Source organism: Carlito syrichta, unplaced genomic scaffold, assembly GCF_000164805.1.
Source record: "Carlito syrichta isolate Samal-C Ts95f unplaced genomic scaffold, Tarsius_syrichta-2.0.1 Scaffold314869, whole genome shotgun sequence".
In the NCBI taxonomy this organism is placed as follows: domain Eukaryota; kingdom Metazoa; phylum Chordata; class Mammalia; order Primates; family Tarsiidae; genus Carlito; species Carlito syrichta.
This window is the reverse complement of record NW_007258965.1, coordinates 251060-270216: the sequence shown is the minus strand read 5'-3', so window position 1 is coordinate 270216 and position 19157 is coordinate 251060. Positions and strand designations below refer to the sequence as shown.

The 19157-nt window shown below is 51.5% G+C and overlaps 1 protein-coding gene across 1 annotated transcript in view; it reads left to right on the top strand.

The window, feature by feature from the left end:
- Positions 1–8977: 8977 nt before the first annotated feature.
- The window catches only part of KLK12 (kallikrein related peptidase 12), a 13212-nt gene continuing 3032 nt past the window's right edge, over positions 8978–19157 (top strand). Inside the window, exons 1-7 of the mRNA XM_008072155.2 lie at positions 8978–9014; positions 9721–9880; positions 11609–11868; positions 13696–13829; positions 15026–15163; positions 17619–17665; positions 18552–18626. Coding sequence (XP_008070346.2) covers positions 8978–9014; positions 9721–9880; positions 11609–11868; positions 13696–13829; positions 15026–15163; positions 17619–17665; positions 18552–18626 — 851 coding nt within the window. The remainder of the gene's footprint in view (positions 9015–9720; positions 9881–11608; positions 11869–13695; positions 13830–15025; positions 15164–17618; positions 17666–18551; positions 18627–19157) is intronic.

Here is a 19157-nt window from a genome sequence, read left to right as displayed (position 1 = left end):
ATTCTGTAGGTTGCCTATTTGCTCTATTGATTATTTATTTTGCTGTGCAGAAATTTTTTAGTTTAAATCCCACTGATTTATTTTTTTTCTGTTGCATTTGCTTTTGGGGTTTTTGCCATAAATTCTTTGCCTTAGCCAATGCCCAGAAGAGTTTTCCTTAGATTTACTTCTAGGATTTTTATGGTTTGAGGTCTGACATTTAAGTCTTTAATCCATCTTGAGTTAACTTTTGTATATGGGGAGACATAGGGGTCACACTTCATCTTTCTGAATATGGCTATACAATTTCCCCAACACTATTCTGTAAGAACATATCATGATAAAAATATCTACAACACTGTGAATGTACTAAATGCCACTGAATTATCCACTTCCAACGTCTAATTTTATGGTTTGTGAATTTCATCTGTTTTTTTTTAATTGGAGTCTTACTCCATCACCCAGGTTGAGTGAAGTGACACGCTCATGGCCACTTCAGCCTCAACCTGCTGGACTCAGGCGATCTTCCCACCTCAGCCTTCCAAGTAGTTGGAACTACAGGCGCATGCTACCAAGTCCAGCTTATATTTTGATTTATTGTAGAGACGAGGCTCACCAAGTTGCCCAGGCTGGTCTCGAACCCCTGAGCTCAGACAGTCCTCTCACCTCCATCTCCCAAGGTGCTGGGATTACAGGCTTGAGCCACCACGCCCAGCCTGTGAATTTCATCTTCATAAAATAAAAAGCTATGGAATAATAAATACAACAGCAGAAGATATCTGGTATAAAAGATAAATATTAAAATTAAAGATAATAGCAGAGGACACAGTCACAAAGATACTAGCAAAAGGTACACAGTAATAAAAACAATAGCAAAGGATATGCAATAACAAAGATAACAGCACAATGATAAAGATAATAGCAGAAAGGAATGAGGTTTAAGGGGAATAAAATACATAAACAAAACTAAGAGGGATCTTCTCCAAATCCCTAATGATCAAGTACCATTTCAACTCAGTCCCATCTCCCCACCTGAGGATCAAGAACTATCCAAATTAATCGGTTTTTAATTTTTTTTAGATTGGAAAATATAGTTGATTTAGAACATAAATTGGAGAAAGAGAGAAGATTCCCCTTCCCAAGGTAGCGGAGGGGGCCAAAGCTCAGAAAAACATAGCCATAGCTTAAAGAGCACATGACTTGGCCATTGCTTAACAAAACAATGGTGAGAAAGTAAATTAGAAAGAGAGAGGAGATTCACCTCCCCAAGGTAGGGGAAGGGGCCAAAACTAGGAAACATGGCGACCATAGCTCAAAGAGCCAAGTGGACACGCCGGAGTTTAACACAGCAATGGCCATTAATCAGCTTTTTAAAATAAAATTTAAAAAACACTGACTTCACAGGGCTGTTGGTGAGACAGGTCATTCAGTGCAGGTTAGATATAGATAAGTTTCTCGTAGGCGGTTTAAATTAAAATCGGGTAAGCGTTCAGACATCTTTCTTATGAGTACATGGCCTTCACCAACCAGGCGCGCCAGACCCGACTACCTTGCAGGCTGAAATGTGGATCTACCAGTGCAGGAAATCACAGAAACGATAGGGAATTACCCAAAACACAGACATGATGTTCTAAGAAAGGCCCAAATTTAGTCAGGCCATAGCTCTCATTATTGAGACAGTTCTTGTGACCTTAGAAGGTGGAGAGAAGCTCATCAGAACTCGTGACCAGACACCGGCAGCCCACCCCTCTCAGCTCATGGTTTGCTTGATGATCATTGTAAAAACATATAAAGCTTCTTGTCAAAAGCAAGCACATGTCCTCTCTCTTAAGACGCCCATGCCCTTTGGGCATGTCTCTTTTTTCCTAATAAATTCTGTCTTGAGCTATGGGGGTGGAAACTGGACGACGACTTGCTCTGAAATTCTTTTCTGCGGTGAAGTCAAAAGAACTCACGGAGCAACACACTGCACCCCACCCGGCATCCTCTCAAGGATTAAATGAGCTCCTATGTGGAAAGCTGTCAGAAGAGCAGCTTGCACACACTGAGTGCTTAATAAGTGGTAGCTGTCATCATGATCATTAATGTTGTTGTTCTAATTATCGATGTCATTGTTATGAGGCCCTGTCTCCAAGGTCCCAGTGCCTTGACGGACAGCTAGGGATTTGGGAGAGTAGGCGGCGGCCGCCGGATCCTTCCCATGGAACAGAAAATAATGACATAGCTGGGTTGGAGACTTTGGCTACCAACAACACCTGCATTCAGGAAGGCTGGCCAGGTGGTGAGCTGCGAGCGCCGCCCTCCCTCCTCTCTCTCCTGGGATTTCTCAGTCACCTGGCCTGTCTTCCTGTTTTCCGCCTAGGAGAATTTTAATAACAATAGAAGCTTGTGCTGGAAGGAATTTGGAGGGCTTGGAAAGGAGAGAGAAAAGCAAGAGAGGGGAGTCTAGGCTGGCTTTGTCAGAGGGCTAACCATGCTTCTTGGGATTTGGCCAACCCAGACCCGCAGTGGAAATTGGAAGCCTTTTTATTCCATTCTCCCAAGGCCCCAGTTGGGTGAAATGTCATCCTCCAGTTTTACAGAAGTGAAAACCTAGACTACGGAAAATTCACTAGTGAATTTAATTTAACCCTACCCAGGTGGACGGAGACACATCTTTCTTTTTTTTTTTTTTTTAATTGAGGTCTCCATTGCCCAAGCTGGAGTGCAGTGGCAAGATCACGGCTCACCGCAACCTCAACCTCCTGGACTGAGGCAGTCCTTCTGCCACAGCCTCCTAAGTAGGTGAGACTACAGGTGTGCACCACCCACCTGGCTAATTATTTTATTATTTGTAGAGATGAGGTCTTGCTATGTTGCCCAGGCTGGTCTGAAACTCCTGGGCTAAAGTGATCCTCCTGTCTCGACCTCCCAAAGTACCAGGATAACAAGTGTGAGCCACTGCATCCAGCTGAGACATATCCTTGACATCTCCAGGGACTTCACCTCTGAAGGGTCCAGACCAAGCTTGGTCACTGCCCCCACCGTGAGTCTTTGTGGAAGGGACTTGTTTGGGCTTGGCTGGCTGGTGGGGGAGTGGGGATAGAAGCTCAAATTTTCATTCTAAGGGGATAAGTGATCCCATGACCGAAGCAGACAACGTGTAGGAGCACTGAGAAGGAAAGAAACCCTGGTCAGACTTTTTGGAGGAGGGGACACTGGGTTGAATCTTGAAGGATGATGCTGTGGCCATCCCACAGAATCAGGACGGGGAACACTATTTAAAGTTTAGTTCAGATGACAGTCGGGTGCGGTGGCTCATGCCTATAATCCCAGCACTTTGGGAGGCCAAGGCAGGAGGATCACTTGAGGCTAGGAGTTCAAGACCAGCCTGAGCAACAAAGTGAGTCTCCCATCTCCACATGGGCCTGGTGGTACAGCCTGTAGTCCCAGCTACTCAGGAGGCTGAGGCAGGAGGATTACCTGAGCCCAAGAGGTTGAGACTGTGGTGAGCTGTGGGATCATGCCACTGCACTCCAGCCTGGGCAACAGAGTGAGACGCCAACTCATAAGTAAATAAGTAAAGTTTAGTCTAGATGTCAAGACTGATGGCCTCACACACTCACCAAAGGATCTGTCGTGCCTCTGTGAGGTGACCACACAGCTGGCGCTGTAAACACAGGTTTAGGCAATGACCACCAGCACCACCACCACCAGGGGCTTTGTCCTCTCACCTTGTTGCTCACTGGCCCTGCTGCCTGTGTGTGGGCATGCTCTTTAAACCCGCAGGCTCAGGCAATCCACTCGCCTCAGCTCCCAAAGTGCTGGGATTACAGGCTGAGCCACCCAGCCCGGCCAGGAGTTTCAATAGTTGGTGTTTAGGAACAAGAGTATGAGATTGAGGCCGGGCGTGGTGGCTCATGCCTGTAATCTCAGCACTATGAGAGGCCAAGGTGGGAGAATCCCTTGAGCCTAAGAGTTTGAGACCAGCCCGGGCAACATAGTGAGACACCATTGCTATAAAAAAATAAAATTAAGCCGGGCTCAGTGGCTCAGCCTGTAATCCCGCGCCTTTGGGAGGCTGAGGTGAGTGGATTGCCTGAGCCCGTGGGTTCGAGACCCGCCTGGGCAATTTGGCGAGATGTCATCTCTACAATAAATCAAAAAATTAGCCGGGCGTGGCCGCACGCCTATTATTCCAGCTACTTGAAAGGCTGAGGCGGAAGGATGGTCGGAGCCCATCAGGTCGAGGCTGCAGTGGCCGGGAGCGGCCACTGCACTCCAGTCTGGGCGACAGAGTGAGACTCCAACTCAAGAAAAAATAATAAATAAATAAATAAATAAAATTAACTGGGTGTCGTGGTGCATACCTGTAGTCCCAGCTACTCGGGAGGCCGAGGTGGAAGGATCGTCTGGGTCCAAGAGGCTGAGTGCCGCTGCACTCCAACCTGGGCAACAGAGTGAGAGCCTGACTCAAAAAACAAGCATAAAACAAATATACAAAAGAACAAGATACGGAATTTCAGTTAGACAGGAAGAATAAGTACACGGGGTCTATTATCCAACAGAGTGTCTATAGTCAATAACAACATATTGGCTGGCCTCGGTGGCTCAGCCTGCAATCCCAGCAATTTGAGTGGCCGAGGTGAGTGAATTGCCTGAGTCTGCAGGTTCGAGAACAGCCCTCGCAACTTGGTAAGACTTCATCTCTACAATAAATAAAAAACTGGCCAGGTGTGGTAGCACGCGCCTATAGTTCCGGCTACTTGGAAGGCTGAAGCGGAAGGATCGCCGGAGCCTAGCAGGTCAACACTGGGGTGGCTGTGAGCATGCCACTGCACTCCAGTCTGGGCTATGGAGTGAGACTCCACCTCAAAATAAAACAAAACAAAACAACATATTATATACAGTTATCCTCCCTTTTCCGTGGTTTTGCTTTCTGCAGTTTCTGTTACCTGTGGTAAACCACAGTCCAAAATCAGATGAGTACAGTACAGTACAATAAGACATTTGAGAGAGAGAGACAGACCACACTCACACAATTTTATTACAGCATTTTGTTATAATTGCTCTATTTAATTATTGCTAGTCATTGTGGTTAATCTCTTACTATGCCTAGTTCATACATTTAATTTTATCATAGGTCTCCACTGGGGTCTTGGAATGTAACCCCTGTGAACAAGAGAGGACTCTTGTACCTGAAATTTGCTAAGAAAGTAGATTTTAAGTGTTCTCACCACACAAAAAAAAAATGATAAGAATGTGAGGTGATGGCCTGGCTAGGTGGCTCAGCCTATAATCCCAGCACTCTGGGAAGCCGAGGCGAGAGAACTGCCTAAACCCGTGGGTTTGAGCCCGGCCAACTTGGTGAGACCTCGTCTCTACAATAATTCAATAATTGGCTGGGCATGGCAGCGTGTGCCTGTGGTTCCAGCTCCTTGGAAGGCTGAGACGGAAGGATCTCCGGAGCCCAGTAAGCAGGTCGACCAAAACATCCTGTACTCATTAAGGTCTCCATACCCAATATTACTGAAATTACATCTTTTGTTTTGTTTTGTTTTGTTTTGTTTAGAGACAGAGTCTCATCCTGCCACCCAGACTGGAGTGCAGTAGTGTAATCATCAAGCAATCCTCTCACTGCAGCCTCCTGAGTAGCTGGGACTACAGGCATGTGCTACCACGCCCAGCTATTTTCTTCTTTTTTTTTTTTTTTTTTTGTAGAGACGAGGTCTCACTATGTTGCCCAGGCTAGTCTCAAACTTCTGGGCTCAAGCAATTCTCCCGCCTCGGCCTCCCAAAGCTCTGGGATTACATACATGAGCCATCGTGCCCGGCCAACACCCTCATTTTTTAAAACATTGGTGGAGGGAGGAAAGGCCTAGTCATGAAAGAGGCCAGGAAGGGAAGCCAGAAATGCAGGAAGGAAATCGGAATTGCGTGGTGCCCTGGAAGCTGGGACAGGAGTCAGTTTCAAGGAGGGAACACCCGGCTGAACGCTGCTGAGAAGTCAAGTAAGGCAAGGACAGAGAGGTGGTCCCTGGATTGGGCGACACAGAAGTCTGTGGACACCCCAGGAAGAATGAATGAATGAATGAATGAATAGGACAAAAATAGAATGTGAGAGAAAGAAGTAAATGTGGAGACAGAACAATAACAAGTAATCACTGGTATTTCTTTACATCTCAGGGAGAAAAAGATTGTATCATCTAAGTGGGCTTTGCAAATTCCTTCTCACAGAAATTAAACTGGTAAGAGCCATTTTGATGGTGTCTACACTTAACCACCTAGTATTCTCATTCGTGTTCGGTTGTCTTGTTTGATGTTCCCAGAGGAAGCAATATACAGCTCTCTCTCTCTATATATATATATATCCTCCTGGCCCCATTTTTCAAATGAGCAAATTGAGATTAGAAATAGAGCGTGAGCTGGGCTTGGTGACTCAGCCTGTAATCCCGCGCCTTGGTAGACTGAGGTGAATGGATTGCCTGAGCCTGCGGGTTCGAGACCCGCCTGGGCAACTTGGCGAGATCTCATCTCTACAATAAATCAAAAAATTAGCTGGGTGTGGTAGCGCGCGCCTGTAGTTCCAGCTACTTGGAAGGCTGAGGCTGAGCCCAGCAGGTTGAAGCTGCGGTGGCCGCGAGAGTGCCACTGCACTCCAGTCTGGGCAACAGAGTGAGACTCCAAATCAAAAAAAAAAGAAAAGAAATAGAATGTGGCTGGATGGCCCCAGTGTATCATCAGATGAGCTAAAGTTTCAGGCCGGGTCCCAGGAGCTATCTTCTTTTTGTTATTGTTGTTTTTTGAGTAGGGAGCTCACTCTGTCAGTCAGGCTGGAGTGCAGTGGCATGATCACAACTCACCATAGCCTCAACCTCCGGGACTCAGGCAATCCCTCCACTTCAGCCTCTCCCGAGCAGCTGGGACTGCGGGTGTGCGCCACCACACCTGGCTAATTTTTTGATTTTTTGGTAGAGAGGAAGTCTTGCTATGTTACCCTGGCTGGTCTCGAACTCCTGGGCTCAAGCAATCCTCCAGCCTTGGCCTCCCAGAGTGCTGGGATTACAGGAGTGAGCCACAGTGTCAGGCCTGTATGGTAATTTTCAATTTGCATGAACGCCCCTTAAAATTAGAGACCCTGTTTTATTTTTTGTATTCCATTTTATTGGATGTAAATTGCATCTCAGTGCCCCTGAGTCCCCAAAACTCCATTTAAAAAGGAAGGGTTGAGTCAGGTAAGAGCAAATCAAAAGCTGAAGTTCTGTGGTTCTGAAAACAGACATAAAAAAGAAAGATCCGAGACCCAAAGAGAAAATTAAGGACCAGAAGACAAACATGATGGGGTGGGGGTCCCTTCTCCCATGTTTCTTTTTGGTGTTAACACTCTCTCTGACTGCCTTTCTCTTGGTCTATTTCTCAGTCTACCTTTCTCTGAGTCTCGTTGCCTTTTTGTTCTCCCTCTCTCTCCCTCCATCTTTCTTCCCACCTTTCTATCCTTCCTTTCCTCCCAGACAAAGCAAAACCTCAGATAAACAACATAGATTTCTCTTCTTATCCTCTCTCTCTCTCTGTCTCTCTGTCATTTGTCATTTCCAATGTCTCTTTCTTTCTCTTTCACTTTACAAAGAAAACCCGTCATGGGATCAAGTAAAGCCACTTCATATAAGATGTGTGCTTCTTCTTCTTCTTCTTCTTTTTTTTTTTGAGTTGGAGTCTCACTCTGTCACCCAGACTGGAGTGCAGTGGCACACTTCCAGCCACTGCAGCCTCAACCTGCTGGACTCCGGCGATCCTTCCACCTCAGCCTTCCAAGTAGCCGGAACTACAGGTGCGCGCTACCATGCCTGGTTAATTTTTTATTTATTGTAGAGACGAGGTCTCGCCAAGTTGCTCAGGTGGGTCTCGAACCCGCAGGCTCAGGCATTCCACTCGCCTCAGCCTCCCAAAGTGCTGGGATTACAGGCTGAGTCACCGATTCCGGCCGATCTGTGCTTCTTGAAGCAGTCAGGGTGAGAGTCTTCTCAGGTGATCAGAGTTGACCATATATTTTAAAAATTTAATAAATGCAGTCACCAGGGGTGTTGCAAAAAAAAACCAACAAAGAATAAATAAACAATTTTTAAAAATTCAGTTTGAATCAGTCTTCTGCAGAATCCAGCTCAGAAACTCTTCCATCTCTCCCGGTGACGTGTTCTGAATCTGCTCCTTCCTCTCTTCTTTTTCCGGGACTCCCTCTGTGCTTGGTCTTCCTGCCCCTCACATTCACTCTCCTGTTCTCACAGCCTCCCCTTCCTCCTGCCCCTGCCCTGTACCGCATGGGGACAGGCCCCAGGTGTCTGCGGCGTCCCCACCCTCCTTCGTTCATCACCAGTCACTGGAGTTGGGATTAGAACTCACCTCCCCAGTCACCTTGAGTCATCTGTCCCAGGGCTGCCAGCTGACTTGGAGAGGAGACAGGGAGTGAGGCTGGGTCTTCCCGCTCTGGGTCCCTTCCTCCCTCCCTGCTCCATTTAGCTATGCAGCCCAATTAAGTGTGATTAACTGAGGACAGTTTCTGCTGCATTAGAGAACGCCCCACCCTCGTCTTCCTCATCCCCTTCCCTCAACACGGAAATCAGAAGGGCTGGAACAAAGGAGTTATAGAGCTTTGTCAGTGGCCAGTCTGGGGTGACAGAAGGAAGGAAGGGGACGGGTTGGGCAACATGACAGGTGGCTGAGGAGCCAGGTGGAGAGTGGGAGCGCTGCCTGGCAGGGTAGCCGCCGGATGAGAGGGCAGGCAGGTAGGTGGACGGAGAGGTAGCAGAGAGACAGACAGGCTGGACCGGTGACAGCCACGTAGAGGACCTGGCAGGCAGAGACAAAGGGAGACGAGGGCCGAGATCTCCAGCGAGGGGGTCTCTCAGGGCATCCCCTCGGTGATTGGCAAAAAGAAGAGGAGAGGGCAGAAGAGGGGCCCCAGGAGAGGGCGATCTCTGAGACCTCCCCCTTCATCCCCCCCAGGACCCGGAGGAGGCCCACCATGGGGCCCTGCATTCTTTTGCTCCTGTGTGTTCTCGGTGAGTTCTCCTGGGCAGAGAGAGGGAGGGACAGTGGCTGGGTCCCCACCTCCCATCTCAGCTCTGGCCCAAGCCTAGCATTGAGGAGTTGGGGGCTTACTCTGTGCCTCGATTTACCTCCAGTTCTTGAGACACTGCTTACCTCTCTGTGCTGTATCTTTGGATCCATCTCTCCTTCTGACTCTCTCCAAATCTCTCTCCCTCTTTTTTTTTTAAGTCAGGGTCTCACTCTGTCACCCAGACTGAAGTGCAGTGGCACAATCACGGCTCACCGCAACCTCAACCTCCTGGGCGCAGGCAATCTTACAGGCTCAGCCTCCCGAGTAGCTAGGACGACAGGCATGTAACACCATGCTTGTCTAATTTTTTATTTTTTTGAAAATACGAGGTCTCACTATGTTATCCAGCCTGGTCTTGAACTTCTGGGCTCAAGCCATCCTCCAGCCTTGGCCTCCCAAAGTGCTAGGATTACAGGCATGAGCCACCACACCTGGCCATATTTCTCTGCTACCTTTAAGCATCTTTCTCTCTGGTTCTCTTTGGTGTTTCACTGTCTTTCTTCTATCACTAGTCTGTTTCTCTCTCTCTCTCTCTCTCTCTCTCTCTCTGTCTCTTTCTTTCTCCTGCCTGTTTCTGTGCCTCTGTCTCTGTGTCTCTCCACCTCTGTATCTGTCTTCCTCTCTCTGACCCATGCTCCTGTCCCCAGGCCTCAGCAGGGCAACCATACCGAAGATTGTCAATGGCACCGAGTGTCAGCGTAACTCACAGCCTTGGCAGGTGGGGCTGTTTGAGGGTACCAACCTGCGCTGTGGGGGTGTCCTCATTGACCGCAGGTGGGTCCTCACAGCTGCTCACTGCAGCGGCAGGTAAGCCCCGGTCTAAATTCCTTCCTGGGGTCAGCGAAGGGGGTGGTTATGGGGAGGCAAGTGCTGGGGGTAGGATCACACAGCACAGGAAGGTAGTGCCAAGGGGTAAGAAGCTGGTCCTGCAACAAGAGAGTCTGAGGTTAGAAAAGCAGTAGCACTTCCTCAACAGTGGGTCTGAGGTGGGGCCGGGTGGGGTGAGATGTGGTGGGAAGGGCCAGGGAGAGTCCTGGAACCTGCCCGTGTGCCCCCTCCCATTCCTACGTGCCCCTTTTCTTTCCTATATGACATCTGCCACTAGCACCAGCTATTCCCTGTCCCAGTCTGGGCCGTGGGACCATGCCTGACACAAACTCTGTGCAATCTCAGGGATTCTACCCAGCACCTCTCTGGGCTGTTGTAATCTCTTTGTGAAATGAGAGATTTGGTTTGCTTGGATCTAATTTTTTGTGAATGGAAGTTCAGAGGCAAAGGGACAGAGAGACCCAGGGACCAGGAGAGCCAAGGACAGCATGAAGGGAAGCCATCTGCATCCACTTGTCTGTTCAGTCAGCAGTGCTGACAATGTGCCAGGTGTGGGGATTCACTGGTAGACAAGGCACAGTGGTGCTCCCCAGATGAGAAAATCAGAGACAGGTCAGGCGTGGGGGCAGGGGGGCTCACACCTGCAATCCCAGCATTTTGGAAGGCTGAGGCGGGAGGATCTCTTGAGCCCAGGCGCTCGAGACCAGCCTGGGCAACATAGTGAGAATTCATCTCTACAAAACAACAAAATAAAATAATTAGCCAGGCGTGGTGGCACGCGCCTGTAGTCCAGCTATTTAGGAGGCTGAGACAGGAAGATCGCCTGAGCCCAGGAGGTTGAGGCTTCGTTGAGCCATGATGGTGCCATGGCACTCCAGCCTGGGTGACAGAGTGAGACCCTGACTCGAAAGAGACACAGGTGTACGGTATGGGAGAGGCAACAGAGTGAACATCCCAAATGAAAAGATGGTGATTGGCCAGGCTTGGTGGCTCAGCCTGTAATCCCAGCACTTTGGGAGGCCGAAGTGAGTGGATTACCTGAGCCTGCAGGTTTGAAACTAGCCTGGGCAACTTGGCAAGACCTCATCTCTACAATAAATTTTAAAAATAGCCAGGCGTGGTAGCGTGCGCCAGTAGTTCTGGCTATTTGGAAGGCTGAGGCAGAAGGATCGCTGGAACCCAGCAGGTCGACGCTGGGGTGTCCTGAGCATGCCATGGCACTCCAGCTTGGATTACAGAGTGAGACTCTGACTCAAAAAAAAAAAAAAAAAAACGCCAGGCTCGGTGGCTCAGCCTGTAATCCCAGCACTTTGGGAGGCTGGGGCAAGAGGATTGCCTGAGCCCGCGGATTTGAGACAAGCCTGGGCAACTTGGTGAGACCTTGTCTCTACAATAAAGCAAAAATCAGCTGGGCATGGTAACGCACATTTGTAGTTCTCACTACTTGGAAGGCTGAGGCAGAAGGATCTCTGGAGCCCAGCAGGTTGATGCTGGGTGGTCATGAGTGTGCCACTGCACTCCAGCCTAGACAATGGAGTGAGACTCTGAAAAAAAAAGAAAAAGAAAAGATGATGATGACAGCGATAGAATCTAGGAAACTGTAAAGAGAGACACAGGGAATGAGAGGAGGCAGGAGGGCTGGGAGTGCCGGTGCAGGGGATGCTGGGGCCGCCTGCCTGCCACCCGCTGAGACACCGCCACCCTCAGCAGGTACTGGGTGCGCCTGGGGGAGCACAGCCTCCGCCATCTGGACTGGACGGAGCAGATCCGACGCAGCCGCTTCTCGGTGACCCACCCCGGCTACCAGGGAGCCCGGCGGAACCATGACCACGACCTCCGGCTTCTGCGGCTGGGCCTGCCCGTCCGCTTGACCCGCAGCGTCCAGCCTCTGCCGCTGCCCAGCACATGTGCCACCACCGGCACCCAGTGCCACATCTCGGGTTGGGGCACCACCAACCGACCATGGAGTAAGGGGGCCCTGGGGCCAGGGGTCAGGATGGGTAAAATCCTGGGACGTGGGGTGAGAGGTCAAGAGTCATGACACCTCGGAGGAAGGATGGGTAAAGGGATAGAGTGTGGAATCAAACATCAGGACTGTGGTTTAGGGTCAGAGGTCATAGTGAATTGGGGTCTTGGGAATCAAGGAGGTTAAGAGATTCGGTATGGAATACTGGGTATGGAGTATTGGGTATCGGGTATGGATCAGGGATGCGGTGGGAGGTCAGAGTGCAAAGGAGTCATCAGACTAGGGCAAACGGCACATATGCGAGGGGGACCCAAAAACCTGGAATGTATTTACACATTGTGTATTTATTCTAATGTGTTCAAACTACAGTCACCTTCCAAGTCCTCTCCATTTGATGCAATACACCTATCGAGATGCTTTTTTTTTTCCTGAGTTGGAGTCTCACTCCATAGCCCAGGTTGAAGTACAGTGGCACACTCACGGCCACCCCAGTGTTGGCCTGCTGGGCTCAGGTGATCCTTCCGCCTCAGCCTTCCAAATAGCCGGAACTACAGGCATGTGCTATTGTAGAGGCGAGGTGTTTCCAAGTTGCCCAGGTTAGTCTCAAACCCCCGGACTCAGGCAATCCTCTCGCCTCGGCCTCCCAAAGTGCTGGGATTACAGGCTTGAGCCACCGTGCCCAGTCGAGATGCTTTTTCCACTGCTCAAAACAGTTTTTGAACTCGTCCAGTCTGATGCCTTTTAGTGCTTCTGCCATTTTTTGTTTTACCGCTCTCACATGGGTAAAATGTTTCCCTCTGAGGACATCCTTCATCTGGGAAAACAACCAAAAAATCACCCAGGGTGGGATCAGGTGAATAGGGAGGGTAGGACAGGGGGAGTCATGCTGTTTGGGGTAAAAAACTTCTGAACACTCAGCATGGTGTGGGCAGTTGTGCTCGTAAATCACCCATCATGAAATAGGCAAACACACTGAAGGAATCTCCAAAAAAAATGCATTAAAGTCGAACACATCCTCTCACAACAGTGCTAGCTGGTTCACTGATGCCAGTGAGCTCCCAGAACACTTACCTAGTGTGGGAAGCCTGTACTCCAAGGGGCCTGCCCTCCAAAAGATAATTCCAATTCTTTCTGGGTCCCCCCCTGATAAATATAAAAAGGAACTGGGCATCCTGGGTCACTGGCTCCGGGGTTAGAGGTCACTGCAAAGTTGAGGTCATGGGATCCAGGTGTTGCATAATCTGGTCAGAATCTGAGGATGGAAATGGGGATTCTCACAGGGAACATATATCTGAGGCTGGAAGTCCTAGGGTTTGGGGTGTGAGGCCAGAGGTTTGGGATCACAGAGCCTGGGGTCAAATAAACTAGGATCAGAGGACACTTTGGAGTTGGGAGCAATGAAGTGAAGGTTTAGAGGATGCAGAGCTGAGATTGGAGGTGAAGGTGAAGACAAGGACATGAGGTCAGGAGACAGAAGACCTGAAGTCAAGCTGGGATCATCAGGTCATAGATAGAAGGTCAAAGGTCACAGCCTCTGGGCTAGAAGGAGAAAGTAAGATCTAGATTAATTGTATCTGGGGTGGGAGAGATGAAAAGGGTCTTGAGTTAATAATGACTCTCAAAGTCCAAGGTCAAGGGGACTGAGCTGGGCCAATGACCTAGGGTCATGAGTCACTAGGAAACTGAGTCATACATCTGAAACGTAGAAATTTTAGGATTGTAGTACAGGTTGGTGGGAGGCAGGAGACTGACTTGGATTGGAAGGAGGGATGTGGCCTTAAAGTGGGGAGGTCTGGGAGACTCCACGGCACCCATCTTCCATCCCCAGATCCGTTCCCAGACCTGCTCCAGTGCCTCAACCTCTCCATCATCTCTGATGCGGCCTGCCATGCCGTGTACCCCGGAAGGATCACGGAAAACATGGTGTGCGCCGGTGGCGTGGCCGGGGAGGATGCCTGCCAGGTGAGCCAGTGCAGGCGATGGTCGGCTGGTCACCCAGGACAGGAAGGGAAGGGAAGGGGAGGAACTGGAAGCAGGGAGGGCAGTGATGGGAGATGAGTCGGGGAACAGAGAGGGAAAGATGGGGCAGGGGGCACAGAGAGAGGGCACAGAAAAGATGGGGAGAGGGAAAGGGGTAGCAGAGAACATGTCAGGATTCGGAGCAATCTTTTCCATGCCATCCTCCAGTGATCTGAGGATGGAGTGAAGGACAGGGCCCCAGTCATTGTCCTTGAAAGAACTCTCTACCCTTTATGGAGCCCCACCTTCCTCCCTGGAACTGGTCATAGGTGATGGTGCTATCTCCCCTCATTGGTCAGGGCCCAGTCATTGTCCTTGAAAGAATCCTCTATTCTTTATGGAATCCCATGTGTGTGTGTGTGTGTGTGTGTGTGTGTGTGTGTGTGTGTGTGTCTCGCCCCCCCCATCTTCCCTTGTTCCCTTAGGGTTGGTCATTGGTAAAGGTCTTCTCTCTTCCCTCATCGGTTAGGGTCTCAGTCCTTGTCCTTGAGAGAACTCTCTGCCCTCTGTGGAGTCCCGCCCTCCTCCCCCGGGATTGGTCATTGGAGAGGGTGCTCTCTCCTTTCGTTGGTCAGGGCCCCAGTCATTGTCTTCTGAATTCTCTACCCTTATGGAGTCCTGTCCTTCTCCCCTGGGATTGGTCATTGGTGATGGTGCTTTTCTCCCTCGTTGGTCAGGGCCCCAGTCATTTGAGCAAATTCTCTACCCTCTATGGAGTCCTGCCCTCCTTCCCTGGGATTGGTCATTAGTGATGTTGCTCTCTCCACTCATTGGTCAGGGCCCAAGTCCTTGTCCTTGAGAGACTGTCCTAACCTTTATGGAGTCCTGCCCTCCTCCCTTGGGATTGGTCATTGGTGATGGTGCTCTCTCCCCTCACTGGTCAAGTCTCCAGTCATGGTCCTTGAGCAAACTCTACCCTTTATGGAGTTCTGTCCTCCTCCCTTGGGATGAGCATCTAGGGACAGTGCTCTTTTCTATTGGTTCTGCATTGCCATTGTCCTGCCTGTTCTCTTTTCTTTGATGACCAGACTTGGAGTTACTGTCCTCAAGGCCCAGGAATGGGTTGGAAAGTTGGGGAGGAAAACGGGAACAGGATCTCTCCCTTTTTCAAACAGTAGTCTTCTCCTTCTCCCTTCTAGGGTGACTCTGGCGGCCCCTTGGTGTGTGGGGGAGTCCTTCAGGGTCTGGTGTCCTGGGGGTCCGTGGGGCCTTGTGGACAAAAGGACATCCCAGGAGTCTACACCAATGTTTGCAAGTATGTGGACTGGATCCAGATGGTCATGAGAAACAACTGAACTGCTTTCTCCACCTCCACCCCTCAACCTGGGGGCCACTCTGACCCTCAGAGCACCAATACCTCTTCCTTCCGTCACCACCCCCAGCTCCCAACTGGTCTGAGGAACTCCAATTCCTGCCAGCCCTTCAAGGACCAGTGACTGGGACAACAGGAGTGTGCAGCTGTTATAAATATCATATAACTGAAGGAGGGGCTATGTCTGTCTACTTAATGTCCCCCTGCTGGTTGAGACTGGAGGAGGGGCTGACTGATTTCTCTACCTGACAGGTGGAACAATAGCTCAGAGGTGAGCATCTTCCCTCGGGTCACACAGAAATGAAGTAGAAAAAGTTACATAGAGCAAATAAAAATAAGGGTCATTTTTTTCCATCTGATATGAGAGAAACAATGCCCAGAGCTTATAAGCTTTTCGAGGGCCCATGAAGGAACTGAGGGGGAAAAAGAAAATTGTTCACTCCAACATACTAAATGAAAACTGCAAAATTTATGACCATTTAGTCACATGTCCATAAAACCGAACAGTCTTTCTACTAGACAACTGCAACTGATTCTCCTGTAGTGAAATACACATTTTTTTTTTTTTGAGTTGGAGTCTCACTCTGTCGCCCAGACTGGAGCACAGTGGCCGCTCCTGGCCACTGCAGCCTCAACCTGCTGGGCTCCGGTGATCCTTCCACCTCAGCTTTCCGAATAGCCGGAATTACAGGCATGCACTACCACACCCGGCTGATTTTTTGATTTATTGTAGAGATGAGGTCTTGCCAAGTTGCCCAGGCGGGTCGCGAACCCGCGGCTCAGGCAATCCACTCACCTTGGCCTCCCAAAGCACGGAATTACAGGCTGAGCCACCAAGCCTGGCTTCACATTTTTTTAAAATTTAGGCTGTGGCTTTATTTTAGTGTAATTGTGAAGGCTGGGTGCGGTGGCTCATGCCTGTAATCCCAGCACTTTGGGAGGCTGAGATGGGTGGATCGCTTGATATCAGGAGTTTGAAGCCAGCCTGGGCAACATAGGGAGACCCTGTCTCTACCCAAAGTAAAAAAAAAGAAATTAGCTGGGCGTAGTGGTGCATGCCTATAGTCCCAGCTACTCAGGAGGCTGAAGCTGGAGTATTGGTTGCTTGAGCCCAGGAGGTCAAAGCTGCAGTGAGCTGTGAGCACACTACTGCACTCCATCCTGGATGACAGAGGAAGACCCTAATCCCCTTCCCCACAAAAATGTGATGAACCAAGGGTGGAGTGCAGCCTTGGAAAACAAGGATTTAAATGGTCCTGCCCACTCCCCAGGTTCAGTCTTCACCGCCTCTCCAGTAGGGTGGAAAGAGAATGTCTTCTCCCCAAATACACTGAATGGGAGCTGGAGGTGAGGGGGAGTGAGAGCTGACCCTAACAGCCCTCCGGAGGCCTGACTGCAGTCCCTCACCCAAGCAAGGTCATCACCCCCATCTCGCAGATGAAGAAACTGAGCCTCGCTGGGGTGGAGTCCTTGGCCCCACGTCATAGGGATAGTCCCAGTAGCAGGAAGAGGAAGAGCCAGGGTTTGAGGCCAGGGCTGGCTGCTGTGAGAACCCAGGCCCTACCCTTCCTGGCTCACATCTGGTCAGGGGAGAGAGGAAGGCCCAGGGAAGGGACCTAACTGAGCCGGCAAGTTGGGAGCAGTAGGGATCCGCAGAAGAGGAAGTTGAAGTGGCTGGAGGACTGGAAGTCATCCGGCCAAGGCCACAACAGTAAGTGCCACTGCCAGATCCAGATAGACACAGCAGAGGGGGCGGAGGAAAAGGTCAGCAGAAAAGTGAGGGCCTGGAGGAGCTGGGAGGGAGTGGGGCGCAGCCGAGGGCCGGGCTGCCTTTCCTGGCCTTGGCTCCCGCAGGCCCCAACCTGCCTCCCCCACCCTCCCATCCGGCCCCTTTCCCCCACCCCTTGGAAAGGAGCTAGGCGGGCCTGGGAAAGGTGGGGAGGAGGGGGGCCCACCGAGGGAGGAGCAGGAGGAGGAAGGGCAGGGAGACTGAGATGAGAGGGACGCAGGAAAGTCAGAGACACAGAGACAGGAGTCAGAGAAGGGGACCGGCAGAGCGAGACGGAGAGATGAGCCAAGATGGAGAAAGACAAACAGACTAGACGGACACCTAGGGACAGAAAGAGAAAAATCACACACACACACACACACACACAACTGCTGAAAGGCAGAGATAGACACAGTTTCAGAGAGACGGGGCGGGAACAGGAAGGACGCTGAGGGACGGAGGTGCACAGAGGAGAGGGGCTTGCTTAAGTGACACAGGCAAGCAGCGCCTGGGAGGCCCGGCCGGCGGGGAGGGCCCCCACGCACACCCCGCCCCCAGGGCGATAAGGCAGGGCTTGGAGGCCAGTCATCTGGGGCCCGCCCGGGCCACCCCCTGCCTGCCGGCCTGCCTGCTGCCTCTCGCTCCAATCCAGTCTGCCGCAGCGCGCCGCCGGCCCCCAGAGCCCCAGCCCCAGAGCCCGTGAGTCCAGGAGGGAAGGGACCAGCCCTCTCCAGACGTCTGCCGCCCCCACCCCTCGGAGGGCACCCTCCCCCCTCTGCCTCAGGACCCCTTTCTCCCTCTGCTCTGTCCTTGGTTTGGGTGGGAATCCCCTTCCTCTCTCTGCGGCTCTCACTGCTCTCACCTCCCACCGGCTGCCCCCAACCTCGGTGACCTTGGACCTGGGCCTAGGCAGCTGAGCCAGCCCTCTGCTCCCACCCCCGCTGGCCAGGGCAGCTGAGGTCGCTGGCCCTCCCCTTGACCAGCCCCGCCCAGCCCCATCCGGCTGCCATCTGGCTGTCCTTCGAAGGGGCAGGGGCTCAGCACCATGGGGCCAGACAGTGTCCTGCCTGAGCTCCCTGCTCCACCCCAAGCAGACTCCAAAGCCTCCTTGGCTAACCCTGCCCCTGGGATGATGGAAATGGGTGCCTCCCTGTCTCCTTCCACCCCAAACTGCCAAGGCCTGGCTGGGCTCAGGTGGGCAAAAACCTTCTCCAAAATGTGCCTGGGAGATCCCAGGGCCTACTGAAATGGGGCCAGCCCAGGTACTCCCTGCCCACCCGTGTCACCTCTGCAAACTTCTCTCCTCTCTGCGTCCCGTCTCTCTGAAGCTGCCCAGCAATTTCCACATCCTCCTTGGCATACCGGAAGCTTCTAACTGTGATCGGGGCCCTCCAAGACCACCCTGATCCCTAAGATTTATTTTAAGTGTCTGGAGGCCGGGGTGCTGTGAGAAAGAGGGGACTCCCCTAATCTTGTTTCTCCCAGGGATGGGAGAAGGAGGGAGTCAGAGCAGGTGAGGGAGAGAGGGGAGGGCATGCGCAAGCTGTGTAACCTGATGTGGCCCTACATCCCTCCTTGTTCCCAGAGGAACCTGGGGCCTGCCCTTCTCCCCTCAGGGCCATGAGGATTCTGCGATTAATCACCCTTGCTCTGGTGACAGGTACGATGGAGGGGGGGTTGGGGGGAAAAGGGCGGGGCCTCCCTCTGGAAGCTCCAGGGTCCCCAACCCTCTGTGTCTGACACTGACAGGACTTATATTCAAATTATAAGATAACCCATATGGCATAGTGAGGTGCTGGGTGCCCCTTCGGATATTCCCTTTGGATGCCAGGAGGAGGAGAAATCAAGGGGGTCCCAGGGGAGGGGCCAGGACAGCTGCTGGGGGCAGGGCAGGTCACTCAAAGAGCTCAGGACAGCAGTGACTGACCCGCCAGTATGGACGTATTTCCATCCTTCAATGCCTTGCCTGTCCACCCAGCGCTACTCCAGGCTAGGGTAGGAGGGTGTCCAGACCACCCGGCCCCTCTCCTTCTCCTCCTCACCTCTCCTTCCTGAGCGCCGGCCTTTACTCCCACCCTCTCCAGGGCACGTAGGGGGAGAAACCAGGATCATCAAGGGGTACGAATGCCAGCCTCACTCCCAGCCCTGGCAGGCGGCCCTGTTCCAGAAGACGCGGCTGCTCTGTGGGGCC